Raw genomic sequence first — 21,702 nt, forward strand, 5'->3', positions numbered from 1 at the left:
ACAACAGCAGACCAATCTAGTGGAAGAAACTCGATAGGTCATCACAGGTATAAAAGAGAGTGAAAGGAGGCAAAAGAGTTAGTCAGGAACTTCCATTTCTCAAGTTGAGAGGCAGAGGGCAGATCTTCACCCTCCTGTATATATCCCCTCAGAGAATGCACCACCTAATCAGTGAAAGGTAACAAATCATAAAGAATTCCCAGACATAGGGAAGCCACAGAAGAAGTCCAAAAGTTTGTGAAAACCACAGAACATGGGTTTTTTTTGAGAGTGATGGAATTCTATTATTATACTTTTGGTTATTGAATGAGTATTACATTTAATTGAACAGCGTTCTAGTCTCACCTTATTTTATTCGATGTATTACTTGTTTAGTTAAAGTTCCCGGTTAGTTAAATTAATATATTGTCAAGTGTTCATTTATGGGGGGTGTGTATTGCTGGGGATGTGTGGGGAGATACGAGGAGCATGTGTGGGGTATTTCTGTTAGTTACCCACTAAAGGTTACTGAATGACAGTTCACACCATCTCACACACTTTTAACAGATTATGAGGCGAGGGATTCCTCTTTGGGGGATTTGGCATTGTGTCTTAAAGGGGTACAAGCTCCGCATCATAACCATACCACAGGTGGATACAGTGGTTGCACATAGTTTGGTCAGACAGGTGCAGAAATTGGCTAAAAATCTCAAACTGATAGCAGACTCATTCACACACACAGATGGTCGTTGCATAATATTAGCTGCAGGGTCAAATGGCCGCCATTCGTCCTTTAGTGCTTATGTTTTTGAAGCAGAATAATTGATCATTCCACATGTTAGATGTGAGAGATCCGGCCATACACAAACACTTAGCTGGGAGGAGGAGTGACTCAGAAAAATACCCAAAAACTAAAAGGGTGCGGGGTCTGGGGACTGTGTGCTGCTGGGTGGGGGTTAGTGTGGGGAGTGTGTGTTGCTGGGGGCATGCGGGGGGCTATGGGGAGTGTGTGTTGCTGGGGGCGTGTGAGGGTTTATGGGGAGTGTGTGTTTCTGGGGGCATGCGGGGAGGATGGGGAGTGTGGGTTTCTGGAGGTGTGTGTGTGTGGGGTTGGGGGTATGGGGACTGTGTGTTGCTGGGGGGGGGGGGTGTGTGTGTGTGTGTGTGTGTGTGTAGGGGAGTATGGGGAGTGTGTGTTGCTGGGGGGGGGGGGGGGTGTGTGTGTGTGTGTGTGTGTGTGTGTGTGTGTGTGTGTGTGTGTGTGTGTGTGTGTGTGTGTAGGGGAGTATGGGGAGTGTGTGTTGCTGGGGGGGGGGGGGAGTATGGGGAGTGTGTGTTGCTGGGGGCGTGCGGGGGGAGTATGGGGAGTGTGTGTTGCTGGGGGGGGGTGTGTGTGTGTGGGGGGGGTTGGGGAGTGTGTGTTTCTCGGGGGGGTGTGTGTGTGTAGGGGAGTATGGGGACTGTGTGTTGCTGGGGGGGTGTGTGTGTGTGTGTGGGGGGGGTTGGGGAGTGTGTTGCTGTGGGTGTTGGGGGGGTGGTGTTTGAGGAGTGTTTTTTGCTGGGCTGGGAGTGAGCAGAGTTCTTTAACCTCTCCATGTGTCTCTGCCCCACTCTGCAAATTCCCATCCCCCCGATACCTCCCCATCCTTTCAGAGTGATGAGATGGCTTCTGCGCTGCAACCATAGAATCATAGAACCCTGCAGCTGTCGGACATTGCGTGCCAACGGCTCCAGCTCCGAAAGGGGACAGTGCGACGCCTGTGCCATTCATTGCAGGACCTGGCACCTCGGGGCACAGGAGGGGGGGTGGGGGGAGCACACACACTCTCAGATGAAAGCCACCTTAAACATTTATGCCACCAGGTCCTTCCAGTGGAGAAAGATGTGGCATTTCCCAGTCAGCTGTCCACACCTGTGTCAAAGAGGTCATGTATGACCGGGCTGGCCAGTTTGACCTGGGCCAGACCCAACAGGACGCCCAGACTGCAGGATTCACGGCCATTGCAGGGATGCCAAATGTGCAGAGGGCTATAGACTGCACCCACATCGCCCTCAGGACCCGGGTGAAGAATCCAGGGAGATTCACAAACAGAAAGCGCTTCCATTGAATAAATGTGTAATTGGTTTGTGACCACTAGCTAAATATCATGCACGCCAGTGCCACACACATCTACTTTCTCAGAAGATTAAGGAAATTTGGCATGTCTGCTATGGCTGTCACCAACTTTTACAGATGCCCCATAGAAAGCATTCTTTCTGGTTGTATCACAGCTTGGAATGGGCTCCTGCTCTGACCAAGACCGCAAGGAACTACTAAAGGTCGTGAATGTAGCCCCATCCAACACGCAAACCAGCCTCCCATCCATTAATTCTGTCTACACTTCCCGCTGCCTCAGAAACGCAGCCAGCATAATTAAGGACTCCACGCACCCCGGACATTCTCTCTTCCACCTTCTTCCGTCGGGAAAAAGATACAAAAGTCTGAGGTCACGTACCAACCGACTCAAGAACAGCTTCTTCCCTGCTGCTGTCAGACTTTTGAATGGACCTACCTCGCATTAAGTTGACCTTTCTCTACACCCTAGCTATGACTGTAACACTACATTCTGCGCTGACATTTCCTTCTCTATGAATGGTATGCTTTGTCTGCATAGCGCACAAGAAACAATACTTTTCACTGTATGCTAAAACATGTGACAATAATAAATCAAATCAAATCAAAGTAACCCCATATATTTACCACTCTAATCTCCCGAACTTACAATCTTGGGACACTTAAAGACAATTTAGCATGGCCAATCCACACAAACCTGCATACTTTTGGACACTAAGGGACAATTTAGCATGGCCAATCCATCTAACCTGCACATCTTTGGATACCAAGTGGCAATTTAGCATGGCCAATCCATCCAATCTGCAGATCTTTGGACACTAAGGGACAATTTAGCATGATCAATCCACCTAACCTGCACATCTGTGGACTGTGCGAGGAAACTGGAGCACCCAGAGGAAGCCCACGCTGACCCGGGGAGAACATGCAGACTCCACACAGCCACCCAAGACCAGAACCGAACTTGGGTACCTGGTGCGGTGAGGCAGCAGTGCTTTTACCTCTGCTTATGTTTTTAATACAGCTAATCTCTTGTACTCAGGTGCAACACATTTCATTTTAACTTTCAGTATGAACTTAGTTCAGACATATGTATATAATATAAATTTTCATGCGATAATGAAGGTATCTTACCAACTCAAGATCATTTAAATCTGGGGAAAATCCTGTCAGCATGGAAATATCTATAATGACCATTGCCGAGTCTGTATTGCCGAGATATCTGGAAAGGTATTGCAAGCTCAGAAAGTTAGTAAGACAAACTACAGTCATCAGGCTTTGAAACAGAAACAGAAAATGCTAGAAAATCTCAGCAGGTGTGACAGCATCTGTGAAGAGAGAATAGAGCCAATGTTTCCAGTTGTCAAAGTAAAGTTAAAGTTTATTTATTAGTCACAGGTAGATTTACATTAACTGTGAAAATCCCCTAGTCGCCACACTCCGACACCTGTTCGGGTACACTGAGGGAGAATTTAGCATGGCCAATGTACCCTGAACCAGCTTTCGGACTGAGAGAGGAAACTTGAGCACCTGGAGGAAACCCACGCAGACACGGGGAGAACGTGCAGACTCCGCACAGACAGTGACCTGAGCTGGGAATCGAACCTGGGTCCCTGGCACCGTGAGGCAGCAGTGTGAACCACTGTGCCACCATATCAGAGCTAAGGGCAAAGAAAATCAGAAGAGATTTTTACAGTGACGATGGGGGTGGCGGGAGCTGTGACTGGACGAAAGGAGTGTGAATGGGAACTCAACGCCTTTGTCAAGTTCTTTCATTATCTTTTGTATTCCCTTTCTCCAATTACAGTCATCCAGGCTGGAAACCTGGGCTTGATTCCCTCTCCACAGATGCTGCCAGACCTGCTGAGATTTTCCAGCATTTTCTGTTTTTACTTCAGATTCCAGCATCCGCATTGTTTTATCGTGAGACTTTTTGAGAAATACATGCAGGTTTCAGAGCACTGTTCACTCCGGACTTTTAAAACACTTATTTTGGCAACTCCTTCATAAAATCCCGACAGAGCAGAAGGACGTCATTTGAGTCTGCACAGACAACAACCTCACCCAGTCCTCACACCCGCATCCCCACATATTTACCCTGCTAATCCCTCTAAACTGCGCATCCCGGGACACTAAGGGGCAATTTTAGCATGGCCAATCCACCCGCTCACCTTTGGAGTGTGGGAGGAAACCGGAGCACCCGGAGGAAACCCACGCAGACACGAGGAGAATGTGCAAACTCCACACAGACAGTGACCCGAGCCAGGAATCAAACCTGGGTCCTTATTAAGAATTATTTCAAGTTGTCTCATGCCATACTGGTAAGGGTTTGCACAAAGTCTCCCGGAGGCTTGTATGCTGAATGCGCCAGTGTTGGCTGGTACCACCAGTATGTACGTCTCCAGGGTGTTAAATCTTGCTGTACTGAGGCACCTCTTCAATAACTACCCGCAGGCAGGTGTCACTCTTTATTTAAGCCTGGTCACACCACACTACAAATGTAGACTCACGCTTGTACTCAGTGGAATTTAAAAGAATGAGAGGGGGATCTCATTGAAAACCCTGAAGGGACTGGACAGGCTAGATGCAGGAAGAACGTTCCCGGTGATAGGGAAGTGCAGGATTTGGGGTCGCAGTCTATGAATAAGGGATAAGCCATTCAGGACTGAAATGAGGAAGACCTTCTTCACCCAGAGAGTTGGGAACCTGTGGAATTCTTCACCACACAAAGCTGTTTGGGGGCCAGTTCAATAGATATGTTCAAGAGAGAGCTGGACGTGGCCCTGGTGGCTGAATGGATCAAGAGGATTGGAGAGAAAGCAGGAGTGGAATACTGAAAGTGCGTGATCAACCATGGTCATATTGGATGGTGATGCAGGCTCAAAGGGGCCAAATGGCCTCCTCCTGCACCTATTTTCCATGTTTAGATTGCCCACTCTGGTCTCTCAATGGGCGGCACCCCTGCCTCACAGCGTCAGGGACCCAGGTTCGATTCCCGGCTTGGGTCACTATCTGTGCAGAGTTTCCCCGTGTCTGCGTGGGTTTCCTCCCACAGTCCAAAAGACGTGTTGGTTCGGATGCATTGGCCGTGCTAAATTCTCCCTCAGTGTACCCGAACAGGCACCCGAGCGTGGCGACTGGGGAATTTTCACAGTAACTTCATTGCAGTGTTAATGTAAGCCTACTTGTGGCACTAATAAATAAACTTTAAAACTTCAAACACAAATTAGTTTTCTCAGTAAGGTAACAAATGAAATTCTAAATGACTGAAATATGAGTTTCTTACCGTGCGTAGATGCGTATTATTAGAGAATTCTGCACATCTGGTGGTCGTTGAGCTGTAGCAGTGAGGACAGTACGAGTTATCGCCACCGTGAATATTTTAATTTGCAATTATACATTCAAAAGTGGATAAAGGGATATGGGAACGCAGTAATGGCCGCGATTCTCCCATCGTAACCTGCAACTTTTCTGGCAGGTCAGGGTGGGAGATGTGTGTCTGTGGCCTTGTTCCGGGATTTACGCATGCACCTTGGGCGCTTACGCATCTCCCAGAGCTGGCGAACACGGTGGCACAGTGGGTTAGCACTGCTGCCTTACAGCTCCAGGGACCCGGGTTCGATTCCCGGCTCGGGTCACAGTCTGTGTGGAGTTTGTACATTCTCCTCGTGTCTGCGTGGGTTTCCTCCGGGTGCTCTGGTTTCCTCACACAGTCCAAAGATGTGCAGGTTGATTGGCCATGCTAAAATTGCCCTTTAGTGTCCTGGGATGCTTAGATTAGAGGGATTAGCGGATAAAATATGTAGGGATATGGGGGTAGGGCCTGGTTGGGATTGTGGTCGGTGCAGACTCGATGGGCCAAAGGGCCTCTTTCTGCACTGTAGGGTTCTATGATCTATGAACAGTCACCAGTCAGACCACACTGGAGACCAGCAGGAGGACAGGTAAGTAATTTAAATCTTTTTTTAAGTATGTTTTAAATGTCTTTTACATTTCATTATTGGGCACTTGCCAGAGGTCGAACCTCCCACTCCGTCAGGAGGACTTCATTCCACCGTGGTTTAGACTAACTCCCCACATTTGGAGAACTAGCGGGAAACCCAGCTGGAATGGAGGGGGGAAGGCAATCGGGGCCCTCCAGGGGGCAGTTAGGCAGCAGGGGACATGGGCACCCTGGCAATGCCAGCCTGTGCCCCCTCGCACTGCCCAAGGGGCAAAGTGTCCATGCCTGGAGGCACCTTGGCACTGCCCACCGGGCATTGGACAGTGCCAAGAGGCAGGGCCTTTTGTGGGCTCGGCCTAGGACTGATCAGAATGGGGGTCCCGCTGCCACTTTGCATTGGGATCGGTCTAGGATGGAGGGAGGGTGGTGATTGGGGCAGGCCGGGTGGTCTGCCAGGGGGGTGCCTGCCACCGGGAGGGGATCTGACACCAAGGGAGGTCAGCGGGATGGGTTCTGCCGGAGTGAGGGGATCGCCACTGCTTGAGGGTTGGCTGGACGTTGGGACATTCTGGGGTGGAGGGGGCATCAGGGCTGGCTCAGGAATTGTTGTGGGGGGTACTGGAGAGGCAGCACTGCAGGATTCCCAGGCTGGTCAGCGATCGAGCTGGCCAGCAAACGGGAATCTGACAGATCGGGACTACTGCGCATGTGCAGAGTTTCAGAACCGTCAAACTCCAATGCAAATAGGCTTCAGGCATTTGAATGTGTGAATTTTGCCCAATCAGCTTAAATTAGGTACTTAGCTACCAGCAACCTATCAGATTTAAATTTGATGCTTTGGTAACCTGAAAACCAACCCTATTGTGGGGATGTGGATCTGTCAACACAAGTATAAAAGAACAGGCAGTGAGACAATAGACAAAATGTGCCAGCAGAAGAGCCACATTTATGTCTTAAAAGAAAGCCTCATCTCAATAGCGAAGATAGCAAAAGACGATTGAGGTTCCAGGCAGAAGAAAGATGACAGAAGGTTCCAGAAGGTGACAAACCTGGTTGTAATTTAGAGAATGACTAAAAATTCTATTTTTTTTGTTAATGAGTATACAATTGTATTTATCTCAACAGCATCCCTTTAGAATCATGTTTTATTTCGTTGATTAATAGTTTTGTTAACCTGCTCACTGTTAGTTAGATGAATAAAGTATTGTTGTTGATTTTACAGAGTCTCAGGTAGTTGTTTTGATTTAACCACTAAAAGTTGCTGCAGAGGAGATTGTATCACTCCTCACACGCACTTTAACAGATTAGGAGGTGAAGTATTCCTCTTTGTGTGGCTAGGTGTTACTTCCCAGAGAGAGGATCAACTTCCCCTTTAGAACACAGAGAGAGGATAACTACTGAGCACGCAGAAAATATCCCATCTTGTTAAGGAAATGCGAGAATGATTTTTGTTGTTGGTTGCACCATAGAGTGGGTTTTACCAGCGTTAGAGAAATAATAGATGATTTATGTGCAGCTCACCATCAGGCACTTCTTCCACTGTCACCCGTAATTCAAAGTTCTTACATTTTGTCACTTGCTCAGACAGCGGAACATGATAACTTGTTAGAATCTGTGGAGTGAAAGCACAAATCATCGTCATTTATCAAAAGCAATTTATTTGAAAATAATCATACCAGATGAGCTTTAGAGGGTGGTGCAAGTGGTTAGCGCTGCTGTCTCACAGCACCAGGGACCTGGGTTCGATTAGCGGCTTGGGTCACTGTCTGTGCTGAGTCTGCATGTTCTCCCCGTGTCTGCATGGGTTTCCTCCGGGTGCTCCAGTTTCCTCCCCCAGTCCAAAAGACGTGCTGGTTATGGTGCATTGGCGGTGCTAACTTTTCCCTCAATGTACCATAACAGGCGCTGGAGTGTGGCGACTTGGGGATTTTCACAACAACTTAATTGCAGTGTTAATGTAAGCCGACTTGTGATTAATAAATAAACCTTACTTTTACTGCGGCGCCTGTTCGGGTACAGTAAGGGGGAATTTAGCATGGTCAATGCACCCAACCAGCACATTATTCAGACTGTAGGAGGAGACTGGGGAACCCAGAGGAAACCCATGCAGACATGAGGAGAATGTCCACACGGACCAAGCCAGGAATCGAACCCAGGTCACTGGCGCTGTGAGGCTGCAGTGCTAACCACTGTGCCACTGTCGACTAGAGGATTTTCACAGTAACTTCATTACTGTAAGCCTACTTGTGATACTAATAAATAAACTTTAAACGTTACAATGCCCAGGACAGCAACAGCTGGATTAAAGTCTGTGTAGCTTGTTGCGAGGGGTCCTCTGGCACACACACATGTGATTGCTTGTGAAGTTTAAGCCTCCGATGGGTTGGCCCGTACTGCTGACGATGTTCCAATAATCGCTCCAACACTCAGCTCAGGGCCCGAGGCTTGGGTCAGATATTTAGGTTAAAATCAGGCCTGACTCAGAGATTAGCCCCTGAGCATTAGAATCGACCTTTCCCAGCCCAAATCTTCCCCCAGTGCATCCCCACCACCACCTGCACCAGTCTGAGCAGCCTAAGATCTGATTTATTTAGATGATTTGGAGTTGGGGTCCAAGTGTAGTGTGTCAAAATTCACAGATGACACTAAGACGGGTGGTAGAGCGAAGTGTGCAGGGGACACTGAAAGTCTGCAAAGGGATATAGATAGTCTGAGTGAGTGGGCGAGGGTCTGGCAGATGGAGTACAATGTTGGTAAATGTGAGGTCATCCATTTTGGTAAGAATAACAGCAAAATGGACTATTATTTAAATGGTAAAAATAATTGTAGCATGCTGTTGTGCAGAGGGACCTGGGTGTCCTTGTGCAGGAATCTCAAGGAGTTGGTTTGCAGGTGCAGCAGGTAATTGAGAAGGCAAATGGAATTTTGTCCTTCATTTCTCAAGGGATGGAGTTTAAAAACAGCGAGGTTATGTTGCAGCTGTATAAGGTGCTGGTGAGGCCACACCTGGAGTACTGTGTACAGTTTTGGTCTCCTTACTTGAGAAAGGATCTACTGGCACTGGAGGGGGTGCAGAGGAGATTCACTAGGTTGATTCCAGAGTTAAGAGACTGAGTAGACTGGGGCTATATTCATTGGAATTCAGAAGAATGAGAGGAGATCTTATAGAAACAGATAAGATTATGAAGGGAATAGATAAGATAGAAGCAGGGAAGTTGTTTCCACTGGTGGGTGAAACTAGAACTAGGGGGCATAACCTCGAAATAAGATTTAGGACTGAGTTGAGGGGGAACTTTTTCACACAAAGGGTTGTGAATCTGTGGAATTCCCTGCCCAGTTGAGGCTACCTCATTGAATGTTTTTTAAGGCAAGGATAGATAAATTTTTGAACAGTAAAGGAATTAAGGGTTATGGTGAGTGGGCGGGTAAGTGGAGCTGAGTCCACAAAAAGATCAGCCATGAGGGGAGCAGGCTCGATGGGCCCAATGGCCTACTCCTGCTCCTAGTTCTCAGGCTCTTATGTTCTAATGTTCAACCATCTCCACCAACCTGAGCAACCCTTGGCTCAATCACCCAACCAGACCTAACCACCCCCCTCAACCTGACCAACCCCTGACACCACCCCCACCAACATGAGCAGCCCCAGATCCAACCACCCCCCCCCCAGCCTCAGACCCAGCCATCCCTCCCATCTGATTAGCCCTTGATGCAAATAACCCTCATGACTAACCGGCTCTGACCAACCAGGGTCCCTTAACGGGGCAACCACCACAATGGCCCTAGTATTTTAGTGCGAAACAGTAAGAGCTTGGAACTGACGTTTACCTTGACTAGTCCTTGTCCTTCCCCGTGTGCTATCACTTGCAGTTTTTCTTGAGCTTTCAACTGAAATATGAAGAGTATAGATTAGTCATTGACTTTACACAGTGACAATTTCATATAACAATAGCTCAAGATGAAAAGCTGTAACAGCTTTGGTTCAGGGGATGAGAATGGTTTCGTTACTTTTGGATTCCAATAACTAGAAGCGAAACAAAAAAAATTGAGAATAGCTGTCTGGCGATTTGCATTTTGTTCTTAGCTTTCTGAGTAACAAGTACATGATGGCAACCCTTACTTTGGCACAACCTTTGAGGTGATGAGGTCCTAAAGATGGTGGGTAGAATATTCCCGTCCCATCTGCCATGGGAATCGTAACAAGGCGGGGGGAACACGGGATCATGTTGACCTCGGCCGGGATTTTCCAGTTTTTGGGGACGAGCGTCGTCGAAAAATCCCGCCCCTCGTGTCTAAGGAGTGCAACTGAAGATGAAGCATTGAAGAATTGGTATTCCCGCGGCCTTGCTGCTCTTATTCATCCCCCTGGTGGCTGTTAGGATGTTGGGAGTTACCGTCAACATAACTTGAATGAATTGCTGCAACACATCTAACGGATACTGTCCGCTGGCTCAGGGGTGAGAGAGTTGATATTGAGTCTAACTACAAGGAGGATATGGAAGCTATTGAAAGGGTGCAGAGGAGATTTACAAGGATGTTGCCTGGATTGGGAGGCATGCCTTATTGAGGGTAGGTTGAGGGAGCTGGGACTCTTCTCCCTGGAGAGACGAAGATTGAGAGGTGACCTGATAGAGCTTTATAAAATGTTGAGAGGTATAGATAAGGTGGATTCTCGGAGGCTATTTCCCAGGGCTGAAATGGTCACTACGAGAGGACACAGGTTTAAGGTGCTGGGGAGCAGGTACAGAGGAGATGTCAGGGGTAAGTTTTTCACTCAGAGGGTGGTGAGTGAGTGGAATCGGCTGCCGTCGGTGGTGGTAGAGGCGAACTCGCTGGGGTCTTTTAAGAGACTTCTGGATGAGTACAAGGGATTTAATTGGATTGAGGGTTATAAATAGGCCTGGTAGGTATGGATTCCATCGGCGCAACTTGTGGGCCGAAGGGCCTGTTTGTGCTGTAATGTTCTATGTTCTAACCTCAGGTTGCCAAAGAAGCAAAGTACTTTGGCTAAGATGCGTGACTTCCTGGAGTGGTTGCAAAGGATTCACCCCAAGTTAAGCCACATAGATACCGGAGAAGCTTTGAGCGATTGGCTTGTTCACCAATTATGTCCAAGTGTCCACTCTCATTTCTGTTTCCGTAGCCAAAGTGATAATCTGGCAGGTCCAGTTATGGCCAACCGTAACCTCACAGGCTTAATGATAGAGGGGCGACACGGTGACACACTGGTTAGCACTGTGGTCTCACAGCGCCAGGGACCCGGATTCGATTTCCAGCTTGGGTCACTGCCTGTGTGGTGTCCACACCGTCTCCCTGTGTCTGCGTGGGTTTCCTCCGGGTGCTCCAGTTTCCTCCCACAGTCCAAAGATGTGCGGGTTAGGTGGATTAGGGTGATCTGATAGAGGTCTATAAAATAATGAGGGGCATAGATCAGCTAGATAGTTAATACCTTTCCCCAAAAGTAGGGGAGTCTAAAATTAGGGGGCATAGGTTTAAGGTGAGAGGGGAGAGATACAAAAGGGTCCAGAGGGGCAATTCTTTCACACAGAGGGTGGTGAGTGTCTGGAATGAGCTGCCAGAGGTTGTAGTAGAAGCATTTAGACAGTTACATGGGTAAGATGGGTATAGAGGGATATGGGCCAAATGCGGGCAACTGGGGCTAGCTTAATAATAAAAACTGGGTGGCATGGACAAGTTGGGCCGAAGGGCCTGTTTCCATGCTGTAAACCTCTATGACCCTTTGTCAGCTTGGTCAGGGCTGGAAAATCCAGCCATGACTGATGGCAAGCCACATCCAACATGGGGAAATCCTCCACAGTATCTGCGGTGTTTGGTTTTGTATTAGTCTTGGAGTAATGGCTCAGAGAGATGAATTCAAATGCCATCATGTCTGCTGCCAGGGGATGTTAAGAGAGGCTTTGTGAATATTCTCCCTCTCCTGGAGTGAGACACCTCATACCTCACCAGCCTATAATGTGGCTGAAATGTGAAATTCCCGAAAATGTCACTGAAATTCATAGAATCCCTACAGTACAGAAGGAGGCCATTTGGCCCACTGAGTCTGCACCAACGCTCAAACAGACTTTCTTACCCAGGCCCATTCACCCCAATAATCCCCCCTAGCCCACACATCTTGGGAACCTTAGGGGCAATTAACATGGCCAATCCACCTGACCTATATATCTTTAGACACTAAGGGGCAATTTAGCATGGCCAATCCACCTAACCTGCACACCCTTGGACACTAAGACCCAATTTACCATGGCCAATCTGCCGAACACACACACTTTTGGACATTAAGGGATAATTTAACATGGTCAATCCACCTAATCCACACATCATTGAAGACGAAGAGGCAACTTAGCATAGTTAATCCACCGAACCCGCACATCTTTGGACTGAGAGAGGAAACCTGAGCACCCGGAGGAAACAGAGACTCAGGGAGAACATGCAGACTCCACACAGCCAATCGTCTGAGGCCGCAATCGAACCCGGGTCCCTGGCGTTGTGAGGCAGCAGTGCTAACCACTGTGCCATCCTTACACTCTCAAACTCGAATCGGCGAAATTGAGAATATTGAGTTGAACCTGTTTTATGAACGGTATGTTTTATACTCAAGAAATAATACTTTTCAGGGTATCCCGATACATGTGACAATAATGCATCAACTCAAATCAAAAAGCAAAATTGTTTTCAATAAACTTAAGTAACAACTAACCCCTTCTAATTTTGATATGTATTTATTTGTTGAGTTGAAGTGCCAGTTAAGAGAAGATTTCCTGCCAGTGATGTTTATGACCACGCCTAAGTCAATTTCTTTGAGTGGAGGCATATCAGCCTGGTACTTGGCTAGTCCTTGCAAAGCCACCATTGTCACCTGGAGTAGGGGTGGGGAAGAGTACAAAGCAATTGTTAAATGAAGAACGCAAAACTTCCAAAATGACTTGCTTAAGAAATAAAAACGAGTAATCAATTTAATTTGGGGTTTCGGTGGAAGTTCTTGGCAAATAAAAACATCCTGGCTTCTCGGAGTGCAAGATAAAAGATGATACAAATCCTAAGGTGGTCAGTAAAACCGAAAAGAAGACAACTGAATAGGCTGTACCAGCCTGGCAATTAATATCGCTTTATTCATTCATGGAGTGAGGGTACATCGGACCATGGGAATTAGGGGCAGAAGTAGACAGTACAGCCCTGCGAGCCCATTCAATCAGATCATGGCTAATCTTTCCCTGGTCTTAAATCCCTCTCCCCACCCGTTCCCCATTCCCCTTTTTTACCAGAAATATATCCATCTCCTTCTTGAACCCACTCAATGATTCAGACTCCACCGCGCTATGGGGCAGCGAGTTCCACAAATTCATCCCCCTCTGCAAGAAATAGTTCCTCCCCGTCCCAGTTTTAAATCTACCGCCTCTCAACCTATGCCTGTGACCTCTTGTTCTAGATTGCCCCATAAGGAGAAACATTTGGTCTACATTTACTTTATCAATCCCTTTTAAAATACCCCAATCAGATCCCCTCTTCTCCTTCTAAACTCCAGTGAGTACAAGCCCAAACTGTTTAATCTCTCCTAGCACACCAACCCCTTCATCCCCGGAATCAATCTGGTGAACCTTCTCTGAACTGCCTCCAATGTCACCACATCCTTCCTCAAATAAGAAGGCCAAAACTGGACACAATACTCCAGATGTGGTCTCACCAACACCCTGTACAATTGCAACAACACTTCCCTACTTTAAAACTCCAGTTGTGACACTGCTGTGCCTTTAGAATATTAATTTTCAACCATATTCTCTGCAGTTATGAACAGGCACTGAACTGCCTTTTATTGCTGCTTAAATGATTTACTGTGCTTTCTTCTGTTAACTTTTAATCAGGGCCTAATGCACTCTCTTGGAGTTTACAACCTTTTGGAATTGTTGGGGGAGGTGGGGGAGGAGAATGATTGATAGATCCAGATGGGACAGGTTTTTTTCCTCACAAGAGTTTATTTTAATTTAAGTTTTAATTACAGGTTAGTTAGAAGATGTTTGGACTCCAGACGGGATGGCAGAGTTTTGTCTCCCTCCCTGGTATTCGGAAGCAATCTATGTTATTCCCCTGGAGTGAAAATGTTTGCTGTAGGTGGTTTGCTAGCTTGATGCAAGCCGTGGGATTATTACTACTTGAGGTGCTGGGAATTCCAGAATGGAGAAGCCAGAATATTTTCTGTGCTAAACCAAAACCAGGGGTGTATTTTTGTCAGAATGTTGTGTTGAAACAATATATTGAGTTGTTAAGGTTTATACAATATCATGGTTGATTTTATTTTACTTGTTTTTAATTGGTAAAAGTTATTGCTATTTTTCTTTCTATGTGTTAACTGTATTCTAAAATCAACTTTGTTTGATAAAAGATCCCCGGTGGGTCCTTTGATTCATACCTAGAGTGAAATATCTTATACTTACCCATGTTAAAATTCAAAATGCAAAACTTATGATCTAGTTGAGTCCATACAACACCTTGGAGTTTCTGATTATAACAAGTCCTTTTGCAATAAATGGTGTGGGTGTCGCTGGCAAAGCCTTTGCAGTCCATTGTGATGTTAGTGTACCTTTAAGAGATTTTAATTTAAAATCATGTTCATAGCCTTATCTGATGTCATTGTTGCTGAGCACTCTACAAGGAGTCCTTTTATTGCTCTTTAAGTGGTTTTAAATTCGGGTTGTTTGTATTTAATTTGGTTCAGTTTTAATCCAGTTTTGTGATCCTTCATTGTCAGTGGGAGAAATGTTTGCAGCTCAGGTGACATGAGTGCTTCCATTTTCAGTTCTGAATTGCAGGCTTTAGTTTTTAGAAGGGACATCAATCCAGAAAGAAATCTCTCTCTCTCTCTCTCTCTCTCTTCCTTCCTGCTTTTGGGAAACTGTACTGTTTAGCTGAAAGTCTTTCTGGAGTAGAAAATCTGCTGCTGGTGGCTTGACCAGAGTCTCTCCCTGGTGCAAAGAGAAACTGTTCTGACTTCAAACTGTTTGGAGTGCATCAACAGAACTGCAGCATTCAGCCAAAGGACTCAGTCCCATATCACGTGTGCATTAGTCTTCGTTGTGTTAAACCTGTGAAACGAGTTTAGTCTGAAGGAAGTTTTTGTTTCATTGGAACATCATAGATATATTTGTTAAGGGTTTTACATTATTCTGGTTATTTTGTTTTTGTTTGTCAATGATAAAATTTATTGCTAATTTTCTTTCTATACATGTTAGCTATATTCTTAAATCTAAGGAAGATGTGCTGGTCTTGGAAAGAGTCCAGAAGACGTTCACAAGAATGATCCCTGGAATGATAAGCTTGTCCTACGAGGAACGGTTGAGGACTCTGGGTCTGTACTCGTTGGAGTTTAGAAGTATGAGGGGGGATCTTATTGAAACTTGCAGGATACTGCGAGGCCTGGATAGATCGGATGTGGAAAGGATGTTTCCATTAGTGGAAAAACTAGAATCAGAGGGAACAACCTTAGGCTAAAGGGACAATCCTTTAAAACAGAGATGAGGAGGAATTTCTTCAGCCAGACAGTAGTGAATCTGTGGAACGCTTTGCCGCAGAAGGCTGTGGAGACCAGGTGATTGAGCCTTTAAGACAGAGATAGATAGGTTCGAGACTAAAAAGAGGATCAGTGGTAACGGGGAAAAGAGAGGAGAATGGGGATGAGAAAAATATCAGCCATGATTGAATGGCGGAGCAGACTCAATGGGCCGAGTGGCCTAATTCTGCTCCTATATCTTATGGTCTTAAATAAACTTTGTTTCATAAAAGCTCCCTAGTGGGTCATTTGAGTCATACTTGGAGTGAAACAACTTATGCTCACTGTAATGACTTTAATCAGACCACTGAGATTGGCCTATTGGAATACAAACTCCCTGATTAAGAGGCCAATTGATGGGCCAATCAGGGAGATTTTACTTTGCATATAACTGGGAGTGTCAGTTCCTCTGGTGGTCCCGAAGGAAGATTGCTGACTGATAGCACTGTGTGTACTGATGTTGGAATTAGAAATGAAGGGATTCTGTTGAAGGGACTTCTGTCTCTGTGAACCTATTGCACTTAGCAATGCCAAAATCGAACATAAAACTTAGTGTCCAGGCTAACTTCACACAAGACCTTGTACTTTCTGGCTTGGGTCATTGTGTACCCCATTAACAAACATGAGTGAAAAAGCACTAAATCACAATGAACTATTTGTGCAGCTCTTGTTGCTGAATCATTCTCCAATGAGCCTTCAAAGCATTGGTAAGGTCATACTTGGATTACTGCGCACAGTTCTGGTCACCCCATTATAGAAGGGATATTATTAAACTAGAAAGAGTGCAGGGAAGATTTCCTAGGATGCTACCGGGATTTGATGGTTTGAGTTATAAGGAGAGGCTGGATAGACTGGGACTCTTTTCTCTGGAGCGTAGGGAGGCTGAGGGGTGATCTTATAGAGGTCTATAAAATAATGAGGGGCCCAGATCAGCTAGATAGTCAATATCTTTTCCCAAAGGTAGGGGAGTTCAAAACTAGAGGCATAGGTTTGAGATGAGAGGGGAGAGATACAAAAGTGTCCAGAGAGGCAATTTTTTCACCCAGAGGGTGGTGAGTATCTGGAACGAGCTGCCAGAGGTAATAGTCGAGGCAGATACAATTTTGTCTTTTAAAAAGCATATAGACAGTTACATGGGTAAGACGGGTATAGAGGGATATGGCAGGCAATTGGGACTAGCGTAGGGGTTTTAAAAAAGGGCAGCATGGACAAGTTGGGCCGAAGGGCCTGTTTCCATGCTGTAAACCTCTATGACTCTATGACTGATCTTGCTCTGAAGTCTGAGAGACTGGTCCAACCTCGAGACAAACACAAGCCTTTGTCCTGTGGGAAAAGAGCGATTCTCTGTCTGATCGCGATTCAACCTCCCACTCTCCAAGGTTTCTGAAGGATGGCTCCATTACAGATGGAAAGTAAAGTCATGCAACCTGTGTGGATTCGAAGCCACCACCATACTCGCTCCTCAGCGACAACCACTTCACCGCTCCGCTGGCTTGGTCAAATTTCCTGAGCTGCGAAAGGGCCAATATGGCGTATCCCGTGGCCTCAATCGTGTACAGAGAGTTGACATCTTCTTCATCTGCCCAATATGATTGGTCTGAAGGAGGGTACAAGGAGAAGAAGTTAATTCAAAGAAAGATCATTCAAATCAAGTGCACCACCCATTTCAAAGAAACTGGTACGCGGTTAGAATCATAGAATCCCTACGGGTGCAGAAGGAGGCCATTCGGCCCATCAAATCTGCACCGACAACAATCCCAACCAGCCCCTTTCCTTGCAACTCCACTATTCCCTCTAACCTATGTATCCTGGGACACTAAGGGGCAATTTATCACGTCCTATTAACCTAACCCGCACATCTTTGGGCTGTGGGAGGAAACTGGAGCATCAGGAGGAAACCCACACAGACATGGGGAGAACGTGCAGACTCCGCACAGGCAGTGACCCAAGGCTGGGAATCGAACCCAGGTTCCTGGTGCTGTGAGGCAGCAGTGCTAACCACTGTGCCACCGTCCCCCCCCGCCACGGTTCTGTGGAAATGCTTCATCTTGTCCTGATGGATGGGTACATTCCCAGGGTGGGGGGGGGAGCGGGGTGCGGGTGGATCACTCCTTCCAACGGCGAGATTTGATTTCAAGCAGAAGGCTCCTGGGCCAGGGTCTTCCTGTTCCCACTTCCATCGGGCGACGGGAAAATCTCACGAGGAGGTCACAGTCATGTTGGTTGGAAAGCTCGCCAATACCACCGCCTCACCAAATCAGTAGCAGGCCCTGCCCCACCCCCGCGATGCCCGTTGAAGTGGTGGAGGCTGCCTCGCTAAATATTTTTAAGACGCGGGTTGATGGGTTTTTGATAGGAGAGGGGATTAAGGGTTATGGGGAGAGGGCGGGAAAGTGGAACTGAGCCACGACAGATCAGCCATGATCTTATTGAATGGCGGGGCAGGCTCGAAGGGCTAGATGGCCTACTCCTGCTCCTATTTCTTATGTTCTTATGTTCTTATGTAACATTGGGAACCTCATTTCCATATATTTGCAAATTATTATCAGGCCTCTACGAGCGTATCTCCTGCTGTGCCCACGAAGGCACATTTGCCATGACAGAGCAAATCACAATTGCTCTCGAAAGATGTGCGCCTGTTGAACCTACCTGGTGATGGAGTTCTGAGGTGAGTTCAACACTTGCAAAGTAGCACTACTTATTCAGGGGTGGAGAGGATACAGGCAATGACCTCAGGGTTGAGGCAGGCATGACTTAGGGTTACTTGGGGATGATTCAGGGTTCAGAGAATCATAATGTGGAGTTGCCGGCGATGGACTGGGGTGGGCACAGTAAGAGGTCTCACAAAACACCAGCTTAAAGTCCAACAGGTTTTATTTGGAATCACGAGCTTTCGGAGTACTGCTCCTTCATCAGGTGAGTGTATGATGAAGGAGCAGCACTGCAAAAGCTCGTGATACCAAATAAAACTTGTTGGACTTTAACCCGGTGTTGTGAGACTTCTAACCAAAGAATCATAGAATCCCTACAGTTTAGAAGGAGGCCATTTGGCCCATTGAGCCCACACTGACAAGAATCCCACCCAGACCCGATCTTCGTAACCCCATATATTTATTCTACTAATCCCCCTGACACTAAAGGTCAATTTAGCACGGCCAATCAACCTAACCTGAATATCTTTGGACTGTGGGAGGAAACAAGAGCACCTGGATGAAACCCACACAGACACGGGGAGAACATGCGACTCAACACAGACAGTGAACCGAGGCCAGAATCGAATCCATAACCCTGGCACTGTGAGGCAGCAGTGCTAACCACTGTGCCACCGTACTGCCCATGTCCTGGTTGTGTAGAGATGGGACAAAATGGCCACAATAAAATTCTGAAAACAGAGAGAAAAATGCTCACACAACCGCTTGTGAGACTTACCCGATGGAGCAAATCTCATCAGGATATTTGATTTATCTTTATTGAGTAGTGACAGGGCGTAGGTTGTTATTGCCACAGAGTATGCTCTCTTCAGATTACCAATCCGATTCTCCAGGTAGTCTCCTGCTTTCCTGACGCTGTTTTCATAATGCTGAAACTGATAAATCATAGACAGGATTTAAAATGACATTCAATCAAATGTTACCAGCTGGTGTATTGAGAAAGCATTCACAACGATTCTGTTTATCCAATATATCAAATCAGCTCTCTCCTTTCTGTTGTTTTGTCAGGATCTTGTTGCATTTTGAACAAACTTTTGAAACAGAACCATAGACTAGGATCCCCTACAGTGCAGAAAGAGGCCATTCAGATCATCGGGTCTGCCCTGAACACAATCCCTCCCTGGCCCTATCCCCAAAACCCCACATATTTACCCTAGCTAGTCCCCCTGACACTAAGGGGCAATTTAGCATGGCCAATCCACCTAACCTGCACATCTTTGGACACTAAGGGGCACTTTAGTATGGCCAATCCATGTAATCTGGGCATCTTTGGAGTGTGGGAGGAAACCGGAGCTCCCGGAGGAAACTCACGCAGACGCAGGAAGAACGTGCAAACTCCACACAGAGACCCAAGACTGGAATTGAACCCAGGTTCCTGGTACTGTGAGGCAACAGTGCTAACCACTGTGCCACCATGCTGCCCTACTGTTGAAAGTTTCCTCAGCAATTGGTGTTTCCTGGGCGGCACGGTGGCACAGTGTTTAGCACTGCTGCCTCACAGCGCCAGGGACCCGGGTTCAATTCCGGCCTCAGATCACTGCCTGGGTGGAGTTTGCACATTCTCCCCATGTCTGCGTGGGTTTCCTTTGGGTGGTCCAGTTTCCTCCCACAGTCCAAAGATGTGTGGGTTAGGTTGATTGGCCATGCTAAATTGACCCTAGCGTTGGGGGATAAGTGGGATTAATGTGTGGCGTTTCAGGAGCAGAGCCTGGGTGGGGTTGTGGTTGGTGCAGACTCCATGGGCCAAATGGCCTCCTTCTGCACTGTAGGGATTCTATGATTCTATATAGAGTCCCTCACATTCGGACAATATTGTAAAACGTGCACCATGGAAGAGTAGAAAAGGTGAAGATGGTATTTGCAGAACCATAACATCTTTCCAGTGTAATAAAGAACGTAGAACAAAGAGATGTCCAGTACAGGAATAGTCCCTTCTGCCCTCCAAGCCTGTGCCGATCATGATATCCTAACTACACAAAAAGACCCTCTCCCTTACTTGGTCCATTTATTCCATCCCGATTCTTGTATCCATTCAGATGCCTCTTAAAATGCTGCCAATGTCCCTACTCCTACCACCTCCTCCAGCAGCACGTTCCAGGCACCCACTAACTCTCTGCATGGAAACTTCCCCCACACATCTCCCTTATACTTCCCCCTTCTCACCTTCAACCTGTGCCTCAAATTGTGCAATGCTTAAAATTAATCTACCAATTATGACTTTAGGTTCACATCTACTAAAGAAAGCTATAAAACATCTCTTCACCAGCCTTCCACAAATCACCAATGCTGGGGGACAGGCAGTGGTATTGTCACTGGATTAGTAACCCGGAGACCCACAACAAGATCTGGGGACCGGCGTTCAAATCCCCTCAAGGCAGATGGTAAAATTTGATTTCAATAAAATTTGTAATTGAAAGTCTAATGATGACCAAGAAACCATTGTCGATTCTCAGGAAAAACCCATCTGGTTCACTAATGCCCTTTAGGGAAGGAAATCTGCCACCCTTTCCTGGTCTGGTCTACATGTGACTCCAGAGCCACAGCAATGTGGTTGAGTCTCAAATGCTCTTCTGAAATTGCCCGGCCAATAACACTCATGCCCAATCAAATGAATTAAAAAATATTCTAGGATCATCAAAGCTTCGCATATCATTGGCACATGATGCAGATTCTCCTTCTGGCCTCACATTTAGTGAACTTGGGCTACTGTCCTTCCCATCTGTAATCTTTGAACTATGTAATGGGTTGTGGGTTTTAACAAAAGGAAAAAAATATAGCTTGCACACGGAGATTCACACTAACAGCAACAGGTTTATTGAAGGACCTCCTTGTTGTACAGAGTACAAACATCAGGAACCTGTGAAATACCCCAATGATATCACCATCACATCACGTGATCAGCTCTTAAAGCAACCATGCAGCACGGTGGCACAGTGGTTAGCACTGCTGCCTCACAGTGCCAGGGACCAGGGTTCGATTCCGGCCTTGGGTCACTGCCTGTGTGGAGTCTGCACGTTCTCCTCGTGACTGCATGGGTTTCCTCCGGGTGTTCCAATTTCCTCCCACACTCCAAAGATCTACATGTTAGGTGGATTGGCTGTAATAAATTGACCCTAACGTCAAGGGGAATAGCAGAGTTAATGGCCAGAATTTTACTGGCACGCCCATCCCGATTCCGGGGGCAGGCGAGGCTCGGAGAACTACATTCGTGCAGGATTACATGACCATCGGGAGGACGTGACAGTAAAATTCCACCCAACGTGTGGGATTGCGTGAATTGGGATTATAGTCAGTGCAGACTCGATGGGCCAAATGGCCTCCTTCTGCACTGTAGGGATTCTATGATTCTCCCTTCAGCCCAAAGGTGTTTGCCCAACAGTGGTTGAATGTGTAAAAAAAT

The 21,702-nt window shown here is 46.7% G+C and overlaps 1 protein-coding gene across 1 annotated transcript in view; it reads right to left on the reverse strand.

Moving 5' to 3' along the window:
• The window catches only part of LOC145360885 (complement C3-like), a 94,676-nt gene that overhangs the window by 14,167 nt on the left and 58,807 nt on the right, over positions 1 to 21,702 (reverse strand). The window contains exons 29-35 of the mRNA XM_080216386.1: positions 19,021 to 19,171; positions 17,019 to 17,188; positions 12,748 to 12,906; positions 9,858 to 9,917; positions 7,554 to 7,644; positions 5,376 to 5,427; positions 3,224 to 3,311 (exon numbers count right to left, since the gene is read on the reverse strand). Coding sequence (XP_080072512.1) covers positions 3,224 to 3,311; positions 5,376 to 5,427; positions 7,554 to 7,644; positions 9,858 to 9,917; positions 12,748 to 12,906; positions 17,019 to 17,188; positions 19,021 to 19,171 — 771 coding nt within the window. The remainder of the gene's footprint in view (positions 1 to 3,223; positions 3,312 to 5,375; positions 5,428 to 7,553; positions 7,645 to 9,857; positions 9,918 to 12,747; positions 12,907 to 17,018; positions 17,189 to 19,020; positions 19,172 to 21,702) is intronic.

Source organism: Carcharhinus amblyrhynchos, chromosome 33 (genome assembly GCF_965287045.1).
Source record: "Carcharhinus amblyrhynchos chromosome 33, sCarAmb.v2.hapA, whole genome shotgun sequence".
NCBI lineage: Eukaryota > Metazoa > Chordata > Chondrichthyes > Carcharhiniformes > Carcharhinidae > Carcharhinus > Carcharhinus amblyrhynchos.